General features: G+C 32.1%; 2 protein-coding genes across 2 annotated transcripts in view; one reads left to right on the top strand and one right to left on the bottom strand.

The window, feature by feature from the left end:
* The window catches only part of LOC111413389 (blastoderm-specific gene 25D), a 58,855-nt gene extending 49,883 nt beyond the window's left edge, over positions 1-8,972 (bottom strand). Inside the window, exons 1-2 of the mRNA XM_023044347.2 lie at positions 8,762-8,972; positions 1,012-2,856 (exon numbers count right to left, since the gene is read on the bottom strand). Coding sequence (XP_022900115.2) covers positions 1,012-2,845 — 1,834 coding nt within the window. The 5' untranslated portion in view covers positions 2,846-2,856; positions 8,762-8,972. The remainder of the gene's footprint in view (positions 1-1,011; positions 2,857-8,761) is intronic.
* A 365-nt stretch (positions 8,973-9,337) lies between these two features.
* On the top strand, positions 9,338-9,941 carry LOC111413385 (lethal (3) 87Df). The gene is made up of 2 exons (XM_023044343.2): positions 9,338-9,443; positions 9,502-9,941. Exons 1-2 carry the CDS (start codon positions 9,429-9,431, stop codon positions 9,823-9,825), a joined length of 339 nt encoding a protein of 112 aa, XP_022900111.1. The 5' UTR covers positions 9,338-9,428; the 3' UTR covers positions 9,826-9,941.
* Positions 9,942-17,171: the final 7,230 nt, after the last annotated feature.

The raw sequence follows: 17,171 nt of genomic DNA, 5'->3' as shown, positions 1-17,171 counted from the left end.
TAGAGAGCTCACTTATCCACGTTCGTTTTTAGTATAATGTTATGCAAAATTTATAAACTGAATTTAATTTGCTTATAAATTAATATTAATTAATTTCAATGTGGCATCGAACCAACAAAAAATAAAACAAAAATTCCATCCTAACTTAATTGCAAACTTAATTGAAGGAACGGTATTTTTACTTTCACCGGTACTAAATAAACCAGATTAACAGTAAAACACACGTTAACATTAAAGTTTTCGTCTGAGGAATTTAGCCCGTCGAACAATACTAATCCATTATATCGTTTTATTATGGTTATAGGAGAAATGTCGCAAGTAGTGATATTGCATGATTGGTTTTTAGCGTTCTTATGCTAGTGTTTATTGTACTCTTTTATAAGATATACATCAACAATTATATAATAGATTTATTACTATATAAAAAGGTAATAAAATCTGCTTTAGTACCAACCTATGTATTTACCTCATTTCCCATGCCAGTTTCTGGAACGGTAATTATCCAGTACTGGGTCATCACGTGTCAGCTTCTAGTATAACCGGTCCTTGTTATTAATTATTTAATTGATAATTTCCCGGAAGTGATATTAAATTACTAAAATACCTATCATAAATAATACTTAACATTTCAAATTGTAACGGGGAATAATCAAAATAAATTTATATTATAAAAGTAATGAAAATATGATAAGCAACTATAAGATTTACAAATTTTTAAGACTATATTTTACAAATACTGAAGGGTTATTCAAGTTAAATAGGCGTGAATAAGAAAAAGACAACTTCACGTCTATATTTGGTAAAACTAATTTCGATCTTTACATAATGTAAATCATAATTTATTCGGTCGTAAACCCGGGACAAAGAGAGAAAGGAACCGATAAAATTACTTCACCATGTGAGGAGTAATAATTAGTTTCTTACCACAAAATTTATGTATATCTTTTATGAAAAGACATATTTAAATATTTTTTGAAACATTTTTTATAAATTAAAAAAATTAAAACTTACCTAATCCTAAAACGTTCAAATCTTTAGAAGGCGACTCATCACTCCTTCGTTTGGCACCATGTCCTCCTCCAACACCTTCACACAGCAAAACGGGAACATTATCAATCGAAGTATCACTGAATGAGGCATTGACGACAGTTTTACTTCTCACTAAACTCTCAATCTCGGATTGCATCTCATCGTTGCGATCTCGTAAACGTACATTTTCCAACTGTAGCTCCGACAACTTAGCCACAAGACTTTGGATATGAAGTTGTTCGGAATCGTGACTTTGTTGCTTCTCGTACTCTAAACTCCTCACCTGTTCATTAAGAGTATCCCGAGCTTGCTCCAATTCCGTTACTTGATTCGATAACGTTTGATTTTCTTTCTCGATGGAACTGTGATATTTATGGGCGACATTTAAATCGGAACGAAGTCGATATTCTTCAGTTTCCAAATTCTTAATACGTTCTTCTAAATTTTTATTAAGTGACGACATTTGATCTTTCTCATTCGAAAATTGTTCGGTGAGATCTTTAAGTATTTCGGAATGTCGCTGTTCGAGGTGTCTTACTTGTTTTAAAGTGCTTTTTTCCATTTTTGCGTGGTTATCGTCGACTTCTTGGGCAAGTAGCGAAGCCCTATTATTAGCCTCGGATACATCTGATTTTAATTTTTCTCGCTCCGCTTGCATTTGCTCTAAAATATTTTTTAAACATTTTATTTCGGATTGATACAAGGCTAAAACAGCTTGAAGCAACGCAATGTGTGGGTTTGAAAAATCAGATCTTGACGTTTCTTGAATTCCTTTTATTTCTTTTTCAAGAACCGAAGCTAATTCGACAATATCAATATCGTTTGAGGTAAATCCTAAATCATTTATCAATAATTTTGGGGATGTTATACCAGCCATTTCCCAGAGTTCAATTAATGTGTCAATGTTGATGTAACCATTCCCCCTTGGTCCTAATGTTATGTATTGGACGCTTTTGGAGTTTAAAAAGATTGAATCGTTTGAAGGACATGATATGTTTAAATCTGATTTGGGGGTGCTATTTAGGACGTCGCTCCATGCTTCATCTCGTTGTAAAATCTCGAGAAGTTCCTCGAAACTAATCCGATGATCGAAATCGTTTATTAATCGATCGGAAATCTGACGAAGTACCCCATTAGCTAACTCATTCAACCCGATCGCGTTACAAACTAAAATTAACTCCGTCTGATTCAAATACCCATCCTCACCCACACCTAATTTTTTCCACGCCTCTCTCAACATCGATTCAGTGCAAATCAAATGATTATTAATAAACGTTTCATCGTTATACTCATTATCAATTAAGTTACTCCCCGGGAACGAAGTACATCTCTTTAAATTAACACTAGTCTTGCGCTTTTTCGTATACAAAACATCACTTTGCGAATTCGATCTTTGCACGGAATTCACGTTATTATTAATATTACATTTAGAATCGTTCCTCTCTTTAATTGGGGATACTATTTCATCGCTCCTCGGACGCGATCGTCTTCCATATTTTTTCGAACCGTAAACGAATTTTGGACTGACTTCTCTTTCGGGAGAACCGTCAACTTGGTTGATGTTTTCGGAGGAATTTTGAATGTTGCCGAGCAAGGCGAGAAGCGCATCTTTGAATTCGACGAAAGTCGCTCGTCTTTTCGCTTCGTTCAACAAGCACTTTATAAGTTCCGTGCCCCGTTCTTCGAGTTGTAATGTTTGACAAAGTTGTACGAGACCGTCACGATCTAAGCTACCTTTTTGATCATAATCGTAACTATCGAAGACTTTTAACAGTTGTTGTTCGTATGGGTCCAAAGATCTGTGTTCCATCATCATTTTATCGTGATCTGAAAGGATAATTTTGATTGAATTAGAGGAAATTAATTATATAGTGTGAGCAGCGCTGCCAACTCTACTGATATAAAAGGTAATCTACCGCAATAGCGATATAGAACTTTGCTACTGATTTAAATGAACTATTTATTTTGATCAGGTTTAAAGTAGAACTAACATTAGACCTAGAAATATTCAGGTTTAGCAACGCATCGAGAGAATAATCGAGAGTTTCTCCGGGACTACCTCGTATAATCCGACATGTAACTTTTTATACAATATTTATTTATTATAATGTAAGCTATACACCAAATATAAATGAAATTTTTAATAAATAAATAAATATGAAACATCAATTAGATATTTAAGTTAACTACCATTTCCGGTTGCTCAATACATTTAAAATTTGAATTAGAAAAGGAGTTAGAAAGTGAATAATTCATCCCAGGAGATTTATTCGAGAAGATTTTGAAATTATTTCCAAAGGAGTTCTACATTTCCGGCCAATTAAGTAATTTCCAAATATATCCATAAATTTCTAGATAGGAGTTAGATTTCCTATGATCCCACATTTTCTAATGATATTCAGTAAATTTTACGGATTTCCATAAACATTGAAGAATTTTTTATGCTTTTCTAGGATAGCTAATTGTTCTTAGAATAGTTTCAAAGATTTCAAACGTTTTGTAAAGATTTCTGAAGATATCCAGAGAATTTTCTAATATTTCCATATATATTCAAAGAATATATTCTTAGATTTTGTGAAGTTCTTCAGGTTTAGCCGTCTTAAGAGATGCACGGCTAAACCGAAATGTTTCTAGTTCCAGTTTCCAGTTCTTAGTGTTAGTGCTTCCAACTCGACAGCTGCCTGCAATATTATTCTGTCTAGTAAGAGTCTAAAATATATTGCAGCGGTCTACTCAGATACTTGATTGTCAGAGAGTTTAATTCTTTATAATTTGTTGTACAATGATATAAAGTTAGGAAGAAGGTAGCCGTAATAGGTATTATGATTTTCTATACAAACTTACGACTAGAGTAAACAATGCATGTCTTTGGTATGCAATGCCATGCATACCTTTGACGTCACCTACCTAATCTTTTTAAAATTTTGTACTACCTTTATAAGTTATTTTACCTTTCTTATCAGAAAATTCCAAAAAAGAGCCTAATACTTTTTTTTTACATCACGTCTGGTCAGAAAAGCAGTTGAAGTTATGACAGCAATGGACGTTGAAATAAGAGTTAAAAAAGCTTCTGAAGTGCACCGAATTCCGCCGATAACAGTTGTTGCGTGTTGTGATCAATTTTTGTCTGAGGTACATACAAAGTGTTTCTGTAAGTCGTAGCATAATTTTAATCACAAATACTAGAGTGGAAATGATGACGATTCGTGTAAAAATTTTTGGTCTAAAAGTCTAAACCCATAAGTGGCTAAGATATAGGCCATCAAACTTAAGATATTTTTAAACATTTTCTTAAATATTTTCAATATGGTTTATCGTAGAAAGATAAAATTTGGAAAACAGTACAATGTTATCATGAGAAATCGTTTAAGACCACTTTTGCAAAAATATGCCAACACGGGATCGATGCTATACAGGTGTTCACAAAGGTTATTTCTTTAAAACTTCTTTATTATGTCATAACCGCAAAAAGATTGCAAAAAGATACAACCTCGATTTTGGAATGTTTTATTAATCAACAATCTATAATTCAACAATCGTAGGTGCCTATGAAAACAAATTGTAAGTAAAGACAACCTGATAGAAAAACATTTCTAAATATCAAAAGACATTTACGTGAGACAGGAAATTTAAGACAGAAGTATGTAAATAACGGGAATCAGAGGTCAGTTCGTGCACCCCAACTAGAAGAAAACATTTTGAACTTTGAGGCACCATCAGTTTAGACATTTCAGAATATCCAAAAGTACGTCTTGGCATGTCCTACATGAACAGCAATTGTATCCATACCATTTGCCGAGAGTACAAGAATTAAAAATTGCTGATCATGCGTTGCAAGTATAGTGTTGCCATACTATGATGGAAAGTGTACTATTGATGCTGCGTTTTTAGAAAAAAGTATTTTTTGCAGATAACCATTCATTTGAAAAATGCTGAACAATAATTGTACTGAAGAAAATCCATATTTTATGCTACGTTGAGTAATAATTTGACAGATTTTTTTTAAACGAATTTGAATCGTTTTTGTGAATAACTCAAAAACGAAGCATCTAATCAAATTTGTAAGAGTAAAAATAGTTTTAAAATGAAATAGGCCTTTAGAATCAGTGGGAAAATTTAATGGTTTATGATATAATAAAAAGTTTTAAAGAAATAACCTTTGTTAACACCTGTGTAGCATTGATTGCACATTTTCAAAAGTAATCTTAAACGATTTCACATGATAACATTGCACTGTTTGAGAAATGTTATCTATCTAAGACAAACCATATTGAAAATATTTAAGAAAAATGCTTAAAAATTTCTTAACTTTGATAATCTATATCTTAGCCATTTATTAAGGATTGAGACAAAAAAATTTTACACGAATCGTCATCATTTTGGCTCTATTATTGGTGATTAAAATTATGCCACGACTTACAGAAACACCTGTATACCTCACCTATTGGATATGTCAAAGCTACTCGCTGGCAGAAAGTGGCTTCGATTATTCTAGCAACGCCATCCAAATGAATCCTAGCCGAGCTATGAAATTAAACAAATTCATGGTTAATGATTATTTCACAAAAGTAAAAACGCAATAATTAAAGATGTTACGACAAAACCTGAAAGAGTTCATCATCAACAAGTTGTTCTACCAAACAAAGATGTAAAAAGTTGCACCTCACCATGCAGAAAATGTAGCAATTATTACATACGAGAATAGTGTTGGTACTACTATTCCACCTATGGTTATCCACAAAAGCCCGCGATTGAAGCCAGAATGGGTGAAATATATGCCACCTGAAACAGTGACTTCCATGAGCGGCAGGAGCTGTATGACAACGGCTATTTTCATCAGACGACTTGACAACTTTTCCGAATATAAGATAGCCGAAGAAGTTATGCTAATATTTCATGGAGCGTCATCTCAACAGGAGGCAAATATTGCAAGTGTTGCTGATAAACATCACGTTATATTGCCCATTAAACATCTCATCAAATCCCCATTAAGGACCAGGCCCGAAATATCTCGGGACATACTATACACATTTGCATGTATTTGAAAAAGAATCGTTCCTTAAGGGGTTAATCTTTCAATACGACTTTAGGCCATACTTTGAGATGTATATATCCCAGCAATATTGAAAGGGTTAAAGCAGTCTTCATGCTACTTGAAACATTTTGTGATGAAAAAATTCTGATGTTCTATGATTGGAAGAAAACCCAGCAACTTCAAGAAGAGTGATACAACAGATGAGACAGTCTCAGTGTGTTCTACATCAAGAGAAAAAGACTCATCTTCTGATTTCATCTTCGTCCTTGGAGTAAGTAGTACCAGTTTTTTGTTGCTGTCGGGCTGAAGGAAGCAGACTGTTTCGTCACCGCTACCTATACGATCTATTGTAACTAACACCCTCTAAAGGTTTAGGTCAGATCTAGGTGCTTGATGAACCTTAGTGTTGCTCCAAAGTCTTGTTCCTTTATGTCAGTAGGTGTCAGGCAAAATTTTTCGAAAATTTTGTGTCTTCGGCGACCTCTGGCGATACAGTCATACAGAAGATGTTCCGCACTTTCTGACTTATCGTTGCAAATCGACAAATTTGATCCTCAGTTTGTCCTTTGTTGAAGAGATGGTATCTTAGGGACGTGAGGCTTACCTTCGAGTCCTCCCATGTGTTAATCGCCTGTTTTAAGTGGCTTTTTTGTAGTCCACAGCTAGGTTGGGGTTCAATAAAGGACGTCCTCGCTGCCTCTTTGGTCAGCTTGTCCACTTTTTCTTACCCGCAATGTCTTCATAACCTACAAACCACCATAGGGAAACTTCATTAACCCTGGAGAGTTTTCTCAAGTTATCAGTACGTTCTTTGACCAGTGGGTGACCCGATTGTCCGTAAAGGTGTTTATTGATGCCCTTTTGTCTCTTCTCAAGGTTGAAAACGGTGCAGAACTTTATGGCAAGAACTTCAGTCTGAAAAATCCGAGCTTAAGGGCATCTTAATGTGATTTTTTGTCGGCTTAAGTAATGAAGTAGTACCATTAGAAACACAAAATTCTTATGCACGAGATTCCGGAATCAACACACAGCAGTTTCATCCAGATGGCAAAGGACCAATGCCTGATCACGCCAAAACAAAAACGCCCACAGATTATCAGACGTAAGGTACTGAACTATAAGGCAAGCGTAATCACTATTTCGCTGTTTAGAGATTCGCAGTATCCTGAAAACGTTTCAGAAAAGAAAAGGAAGAACAGCTCTGAACGGACAACCTAAAAGGAAAAATTTGATCTTCAATCAAGGACAAGCACGGATACGGCTACGGATAGTTGTAAAATATTTATACTCCGTTATACCTAACAGATAATTATTAGCTCACATGCAGCAAGTGACGTAAACCAGTGAGACTTTGACAATATCGATATGTGTGCATTTTTCAAAAAACCCTAATTATCACCCAAACTATTAATGTTAGGTATGGGACATATGTAATATAAAATATGTAAAATGAGACGCCGAAGACGACTAAGTAATAAAATATGGGGGGTGCCATTTAAAAAAATGAAGTTTTGGTCCTTCAAAATTTCGAAAAGTTAACGTGCCATAGTAAAGTGACCAAACGATGTAGACAGCCGTTCTCGTACCAAACTACTCCATCATGTTACTTAATCATGTTCTGAATCCTAAATTGATATCCCAAAAATCGAGTGTTTTCTGATATTTTGAACAAATGCCTGCTAGAGCAGATTTTTTTAGAAAAAATCGAATAACTCGAGAACGATCGAATCAAATTGGAAAAAGTAAAATTATTCATAAACCTTGAAAATAGACAAATCCAAATATGTAAAAATATATTGTTCCACAATATATACGGTTGCTGAGACACCCTATATGATGTGATCCCCAGAATGTGCTAACAATAAGTGATAACATCTGGTCTTTCTTCTTTTAAAAGGAGGAGAACATTGAAATTATTTTGTCTCTATTTATAGATTAAAATTTCTTAATGTTAATTTTCATATTTATATACACATTACTTCCAGGTCTAAAATAATGTAATCGACATTTGACCGACATAGGTTGGCAACGCTGAGTGTCAGAATAATTATTTAAATACAGTAATTCCAACGGTTTGTTATAAGCTTAATTTTATCATTATCTTATTATATCTTGTCATAATCGAAATGATCAAGCATAAAACCGACCATTTCCTATGTTTACCTTATGTTATTACCTGGCGTTATCAATTCCATGTATATTTATTATCAAACATAAACATATTTGTTGCTAACAAAGAACCTTTACATTCATTATTAAACATGAATTATTGAAGTAGTAATTACTACATTTCTACAGCATATTTAAGTAAATAATTTAATTGGAAGCATTCAAATTACAAGATAATCTTCTAATTATTTTAAAAGAAATTAATATTATATTCACATACTAAGTACTTAAGGCAAATTAAAATAAACATGATAATTATATTCTGCATGACTACCTCGGTGCTTTTTCTCTAACAGTTACAAGATACTGTTATTTTTTTTTGTAAAAGTATAAAATAACGCATGATAAATTCATGTCAAATTCTTACGAAATGATTTCGATCACTTGGTGGTGGTTCGATATTGAAGGTAGGTTAATTCTTTTCCGCAGGCTATAAAAAAACCTTTCCGATTAGCGGCGTATTACATTTCGGGTATGAGGAAGGAAAACGATCGGCTACGAATAGACGAAAAATTATCGAATACCTACCTAAACATTGGCACAGGAAATCCTGGACTACGATGGAGTAAATTGTAGTGGATACATTTAATAACTCACGAGATACGCAGAAAAATGTTGTCACGAAACACCAACGAAAAAAACTGAGTTGAAATTCTACCACTGACGGCAATCTACTACTAAAAACCGTTCTTGAACGACCGAACCTATAGATGTCTCACCGTACCGTAACTGTCATCCCCACACACGTCAAAAAGACAATTGGGACGATAAAATAGAAATCTACCCAACAGTTATTAATAATAAATTTATTAAAATTATTATTTAAACATAAAACCATTAAAATATAATTTTATTACTTTAACTTTTTTTTTTATTTATTATTTAAAATAAAAAAAAATTTCCATTTACAAAAATTATTATTGTTTCTGAAAATCCTTTATAGATGGCAGCATTAAAGGTTTTTAAAATAAAAAGTATTTTAAACTCAAAAATGAATAAAATCATTTATTAATGCAATTATTATTATAATATAATATTGTTATATAATAACAATCTTTAAAAGAAATCGTTTAATCAACATTTATAAATTTCTATAGTGGATGTTAGATGGCAGCACTCACCACCAAAAATCATAAGATTTTTAAGGTTATGTAGTACTCTCAAAATATAATTTTTATAAGAATTTAAAAACACAATGTCAGAAGATAAGGTATTTATGCGTAAATATATTTCTAATTTGTGGATATATAATTGTATTAAAATTTTAGGCCATAATTCTTTTTGGTCAAGACATAACCAAAATACCATGCTTCAGAAACAGTTTTTTATATGGAATTTCGGGAGGATTGGGTTGTGGTTTAATGTATTTCATGTTTACCAGTAAACCATTGATGGCTAGTCATTGTGCGGTAGCTTCTTTTGGAGTGATTACGATATCGTATTGGGCCCATTGTAGATATAATTATTCAAAAGCCCGGTTTGAAATGTTAAGGTTGCAAAAATTGTTGCAACAACATGCTATGTATGAAGGTACGGAAGCTGAAAAAGAATTAGATAAGAAATTAATTAATAGTAATCCTGTGGATATTTAATGTCTTTAGTTTTTTTTTTAAGAAATATTGATTTATTATTATTAAATGACTGATTATGTCTTGGATTAATGTGATAGTAGCAAAAAAATAGTTGTTTTATTAAATATTAAAAGAAATGTGTTGATTTATTTTAAGTATTGTTACCTAATTCCCTAATTTTAATTTAAAAATCTTTATTTAGAAATAAATCATTTGGTTTATGTATTCTGTTTAGTTATATAAGATATCATCCTTAAAAACATGTTGTTTCATTAAGGTGGAATCTAAAAATGTAGCTGTGTAAAAGTCTAAGTTTGTGAGATAACAAATTCTTTAAGTTACAATATATCAATACTGCCAAGCCTAAACGACATTCAAATAGGTATTTGCACAAACTTTAACCAATATTGTTCAGCATTGTAGCTAAGTAAAATCAACCATTTCGGCGTTTATGCCGTTTTGATTTAGCAGTCTATGTTACAGAAAATTCCATAGATACTACAAAAAGCGTTTAAAGAAATCTGGTAATCAGAGCTGGAAAGGTAAGTCTTAACATTGTAAAACATTCTTTAACTACAGCCAATTTGTCAATTTTCCCTCAGGTCTCTGTGGTATCTTTATCATCTAAGCTTAGGCACCTTATGAGGAAACTGAAACGTTTTTCTGACATCGTCATTCGAAAAATATTTATCCTAACTTCAAAAATCGGACAATCGTGGATGTCCACCTCTAAAGACGCCCACCAGATAGAGTAAGCCTAAAAACGCCTTCATTTCTGCTGTATTGGTAGGTCGGCAATTTCTTGTTCTCTCAAACTTTTCATTCACTTTTACTATGTGTGGATTAGTGCGGTCCACTAACAGATTAATGACAATCTCAGTACAAAATAAAGTCCATGTCTGAAATACACTTTTTGGATCTTCTCTTATTACACCAGGGTTTTATCTCAACGTGTTTTCGAAGTATTGGATGCTTTCTTTATCTATTGTGTGCTGTCTTTCCCTATTTATATAGGTTTATCGTTTAGATACAGGGGTGACCATTATAAAAATTCAGAACTTACCCAAAAAGAATTATCGGGTTCATCCTAATACAGTATATTTCAGCATTGAACAGACCCGATGTAGCTGTTTAAACCCCAACCACGTCAAAGGTTTAAATACGTTTTTCTTAAAACTATATTTTAAAACGGTGACCACGATATCTCGAAATCTATCGAACGCTTTCTTTTGAATTTGAACGACTTATTCAGCACTCGTGTAGGCACTTTGCAAACTAGGATAATTCAAATTCGGCAGGCGTTTTCTTTTTCGTGGCGAGGAAGTTGTAAAAATACATCAGAATTCAAGAAAAAATGTTCAACGCAATGCCAAAACTTTACCTTCCAGTATTTTTTTAATGATCCTAGTTCAAAAGCTAGTTCATACTTTACAAATTACAATGCCGGTTGATTTTTTTATTTTTGAAATTAATTGCATTTTTATGAAAATAATCTTGAAAACGCATTTATTTTTGTTCATTTAAATGTATCTCCCCCCTAAAAAGGTAGTTCCGTGTGAAAGCTTTTCTTGCGCTATTTTTGCATTTTTTTGCAGGTCCACAATAAATAAACAAGACAGGTTTGAAATTAAAATGTGATACTTCTGTACTTTTAACTGGTCGTTTATTAAGTTTTATTTATCTGACTAGTTTCGGTTTAAAAAACCATCTTACTAAATAGATATCCAACTCAAGTATACATGAAAATGACCACAATGGTTTCCAGTAACAAATAATGAAATCATGGCGTATTTTCCGTTATGCACCATAATGCCTCAGATAGAAAAATTTAAAATAAATCTATATTGGACAAAACGCAAAATATTAGAAATGCAATATTATTCGCAAATAATGCTTCGTAGACTTTTTTATAACGCGATTTTTTCACTTTGTGAAAAATGAAATTAGTTCTGAAGAAGATAAAATACGAAAGATTCGGCCTGTACTCGATTGCTTAAAACCAATGGAATGTGCAAGCCAGCAGTTCTACATCCGTGGAGTGTGAGGTGTCGATAGGTAAGACTACTACTTTCCAATGTATCATCTAAAACAGGACTTTGTCTCGCTGATATGTTAATACTAACAGCGGCAAGAAGAAAGAACATGATGTACCAAATACACCTTACAATTATCAAACTTTAAGCCTTTGTGTTGCCGTTATAAAACGGAATAATAAATACTTTGCACTATCTAAATATGGGTTGTACTATCTAAATATCTATCGATGTTGGCCAAAAAACACTAGTTAGTAGGCAGGTTGATGTTTAGTAATACAATCGTCATAACAGTAACAATCATATTTTACATATTCTGCTTTTGTATCGGGGCATAACAAAAATTGATTACGTTTTTAAAATCATTTCTTTCTGCAGAAGTAAATGGTGCGTTTTTGCAGCGTATTAAAACACTTTTGAGGTAATAAAATTGTATATGATGCGGACAAAATTTTGAGACCATATAAAATTGTTAGGAAACTTTGTACTCTCTACAACAATATATAAATAATAAAAGATAATGCTTTGTTGGCGTCGTACGGGTACTACATTTGAAATAGAAAATAAAATAAAATCACAAATACAAGACTTAAAAGTTCATAAAGTTAAAGCTACATAATTAGATAACATCATAAAAAACTAAATAATAATAAATTTCATAACGTACTGTTTCGATCTGCAACAGGTTCAGAATTTACCAAAATTGGTTATCTAAGAAACCTTTTATTCACTTCACGTTGCATTTTACTGTTATGTGTGCACGGAAGATAGATTGATTCACCTTTTTTGTCATGGACATAGGCGGGTAAATTAAAAATGGTCATATTCTACGTCTCTTGATATTTGGTTGAGTAAAAAGGCGCCGGACTATATATGTGATATTATCATTCATACCCTGTGTGGGGAAATTCGTATTTACCTGCATTATCCTTCCAAATGGCAATATTAAAATTTACTAGCAATTTGCAGCTGTGCATAAATTAGGGAATGATTGGAGCGTATTCGACCGGAAACGTTTGCTTCTTGTTATTAAAAAATACGCCGTCACTATTAAAAAAGACAACAGAAAGAAGGAAATAATAGTGAATCAGGTCTAACCAAAACAAGTCAAACCTTGCGACCAAACAGGTCGCAAACTTTGTTTCAACGAGAAACAACTTTAAAAAATATAGTCCTTAACGAGATTGTCGAATAACCCAAATTAACGATTGATAAAAGCAAGGTACTTAATAAATTTTTTATAACTGCATTCGGATAGGAAAAAGCTATAGATACAAACTTAAAATAGTATTAGATGGAGATCAGCTTATTGGCTATGGTGGGAGTCGACAATTACAATATCGTAACTCAAGAACCAATTGAAATGTAATGACGAAACTAACCGCATTTTTATCAAAATTAAAGCTAGATTCCAACTGGCATAATTATTTTCTATAAGCATAGTTGTTATTTTTAACCCCTTAACGTACATTGCCTTTGTCAAAAGTTGGTAGCTAAATATATCATTTTCCTTTATTGCTGATAATTAATCCTTAATAAATCTTGAAACCATACACACATTTTTTGAGCAAGAGTTATACAAATATACAGTAAATAAAACTGTATACTACTATCCGTGTAAAAAGTCAAGGCCCCTCACTTTAGAGATCGATATCTGCGTAACCGCTCTATGGAAAAAATTACAGTAAAGTTTATTGTAATCAGTGAACATTTCTGGGTATCATATGTTAATTTGGAAATTTTTGGGTCTGCGGTTTTTCTTTTATCGCGAGTTAAGTGAAAAAAGTACCTGATTTTTGAGAGTGCCAGTAACTTTGTCTAATTTGCGATTTTTTTTTTCCAAAACTATATGACGAAAAAATTTCAAATTTGAACTGGTGGTAAACCGATGTGTTCTTAATGTGATACATATTTTATTTTTTTGATATTCCATATAGTTTCGTGGAAAATCGCGGTTTGGTAGGATGCGGTTATTTCGAAAACGACCTGGCGGACTTCAACGCGGTTTTTAGCAAAATATGTCAAATAATGTCGGTTGTCGGATTCCGTTATGAATTTTCCAAAATTAGGGCTCTCTAATTTTTTAAGAGCGATTTAATGGAATTACAAATTAAAGAGAAACAGAAATAAGCCAAGCGGGTGAGGAGGGTTCCGTCCAATCGGAACAGATGGTGTGTCCCAGACAGTACGTCGCGCCTTTATCTTACCTACATAAAGAAATAAGGCGCGACGTCCTGTCTGGGACGCGCCATCTGTTCCGATTGGACGGAACCCCCGTCACCCCGCAGAGCTTATTTCTGTTTTTCTTCTACTTCAAAATTAAAATTTTTTCGTACGATAGTTAAAAAAATAAATCGCAAAATTGACAAAGTTGCCGGTACCGTAAAAAATCGGGTACTTCTTTCATTTAACTCGCGATAAAAAGAATACCGTGGATTCGAAAATTTTCAAATTGACATATGTTACGTAGAAATGTGCAGTGATTACAACAAACTTTGTCGCAATTTTTTTTATAGAACGGTTGCGAAGATATCGATCTCTAAAGGCCTTGACTTGTTGCACAGATAGTAGTCCGAATAACTGTATCCGGCCTATCCGGTCATTTTTTCAAAGCCGGCCGGATATCGGATAGTTAAAGCCGAATATTAAAAACCTATTACTTAGTACTCTACCATTCACAGGAATTAGTATCTCTTTTAGGTTTTGGACACTGCAGATAATAATCAAGTTCAACCCCAATAGGACTTTTTTCATTGAATAGGTACAACTTTATTTATATCAGGTGTGTCATTAGCAACCTCATTCATTACTAACAAAACTGTCGCTCTTATCACTTTCGATTATTAATTAAAGTATCCTCTTTTTAATACAAGCCGTTTTGAAAAATCACTTTCAGTTCTTGATAAATAAATTTTTGAAATGATCAAAAAATTTTTCGGATCCATTTCTTGGAATATGAATATGAAAATATCCCAAAGTGTCCTCTTTCCAATGAACCAACACGTTTTGAAAAATAGCTTTTAGTTTTTGAGAAAACAATATTTGAAGTTTTGATAAAATTTTCGATGTTGCAATTTTCATCGATAATTTTCAAAATTCGCTATAAAATTAATTTCTTGAAAGATCCTTGTGGAAATATCATCAATTATTAATTAAAGTATCTTCTTTTGATGCAACAAGCCGTTTTGAAAAATCGCTTTTAGTTTTTGAGAAATAAATTTTTGAAGTGATCGACAATTTTTACGAATTTTGAAATTTTCGCCGATTAAGTTTTAAAGATTCATATAAAATCGATTTCTTGGAATATGAGTATGAACATTTCCCAAAGTGTTAATAAAAGTGTCCTCTTTCCAATGAACTCTTCCCGTTTTGAAAAATAACTTGTAGTTTTTGAGAAAACAATGTTTGAAGTTTTGATAAAATTTGCGATGTTGGAAGTTTCATCGATAACTTTCAAAAATCGCTATAAAATTTATTTCTTGAAGGATCGTTGTGGAAATATCGCCAATTATTAATTAAAGTATCCTCTTTTTAGAGTTGCTTCGTTAGTTAAATCAGCATCAAAAATGTTCATTTCGTATGGTATCCGGCTTTCCGCAAAATCACTATCCGTTCCATTACTACTGTATACTGTATACTGCCCGAGTGAGACTCGGGCTTGCGCAAATTCGCCATTTTTGGTTGTCCGAGTCATCGGGCTTGCGCGTTAAGGGGTTAAAATTCAACTTGGAATATTTAATTTTTTTTGATTTTAAGAATAGTATTTAAAACATTGTACCTCAAGAATGAATTGAGACATAGCGATGAAATAAAACATTTTAAAGCAAATTTAATGAAGATTAAATTAAGATTTAGTAGTACAATTGATTTCTTATCTTTCATGAACTACATTGTTACAATTTTTTGGATCCAACTTAAAACATATGATTGTTTCAGATTTTAGGAATTCAAAGAATCTTATCTCAAGAACGAATTGAGATTTAAGGATGAAATAGAAGACGTTTTAAAGCAAATTTAATAAATTCTTCAGATTCAACGTGGCATTTTTTAAACCCAACTCGGTAGATTTCATTATTCCAAACTTTAAGAACTAACTTAATACTAAAGAAATTTTATCTCAAAAACTAATTGAGATATCAATATGAAATAAAAAGCAATTTAAAGCAAATTTATTTAGTATTTATTATTTTAAAGATGGTTTCTTGAAATATTCAAATTTCGGAGTTAGGATTTTTTAAATGCAACTCTGCATAACTGTATTCATAATTGTTGGGATTATAGTAATTAATCATTACGTATCTCAAAACCTAATTGACAGATTTATGAATTTTTGAATATACCGTTATAGAATAAAAAGCAGTTACAAGCAAATTTTATGAAAATTTAATGCACTATATATAATTTCTTATTTTACATATACATCGTTGTTATAATTTTTTAAATCCAAGTCTCCATGTTTGATACTAAATCTTACCAGTTCACCTGTTTCACTTCAAAAATTTACTGTCGCACTCTTTCCGCACTAACTGACCGGCCAAGATAGATATACTAAACTGTACTTTACTTAAGTATATTATTTGTTATTTAATTCTTATCTATTAACGCATGTATTGTTCCTTTTTCCATAATAATACCGTTTTTTAACTAAAATACGCATTCAATTTTATCTCTGAAGTAACTGATTTACGGACCTTGTTTTTTTTTCTTTGCTCTGACGATTGTTAGGTGGGTAAAATATCCGACTACTGATAAACAGACTAATTACAATTACAAATTAAATTTCCCATCGATAGATTATTGCATGATATTTTGCATATATTACCAGTCTAATTGCATCTTATAAAAATATGACAAAATTAAGACTAAACCACGCCAATTAATAGCTTCTTTCTTTACTTTAAAGTATATAAATACAAAATATTTTATTTGTATATAACTCAATCTGGAGATTTGGTGAATACGTTTTATCCATTTTTAGCATTAATACATCTTGGCGTAAACATGATAACCAAAACGTAATTAGATAAATTATAAAATTAAATTATATGTTAATATAAAAAACTATTACTTATAATAGTTTTAGTCGTGTCTTGTAATCGCAATTGTTAAAAAATACTTCTTTAGATTTAAATTTTTATCGATAGATGCATATTTTATTGATATTGTTAGTTTATTAGGGCCAAATAATAATAAAATTTGAGTGTAATACACTCCCGATTTTAAATAGTATTATTTATTTGAACTGTTTCTATGTGAAATGTTTTTATAAAAATTCCGTAACTGCACATGACTTGAAAAAGTATTGGTGGGGTTAATATTAAGGCGAGTCGATGA

This window comes from Onthophagus taurus, chromosome 2, assembly GCF_036711975.1.
Source record: "Onthophagus taurus isolate NC chromosome 2, IU_Otau_3.0, whole genome shotgun sequence".
NCBI classification, from domain to species: Eukaryota; Metazoa; Arthropoda; class Insecta; order Coleoptera; family Scarabaeidae; genus Onthophagus; species Onthophagus taurus.
This window is presented reverse-complemented; position numbering and strand designations above follow the sequence as displayed.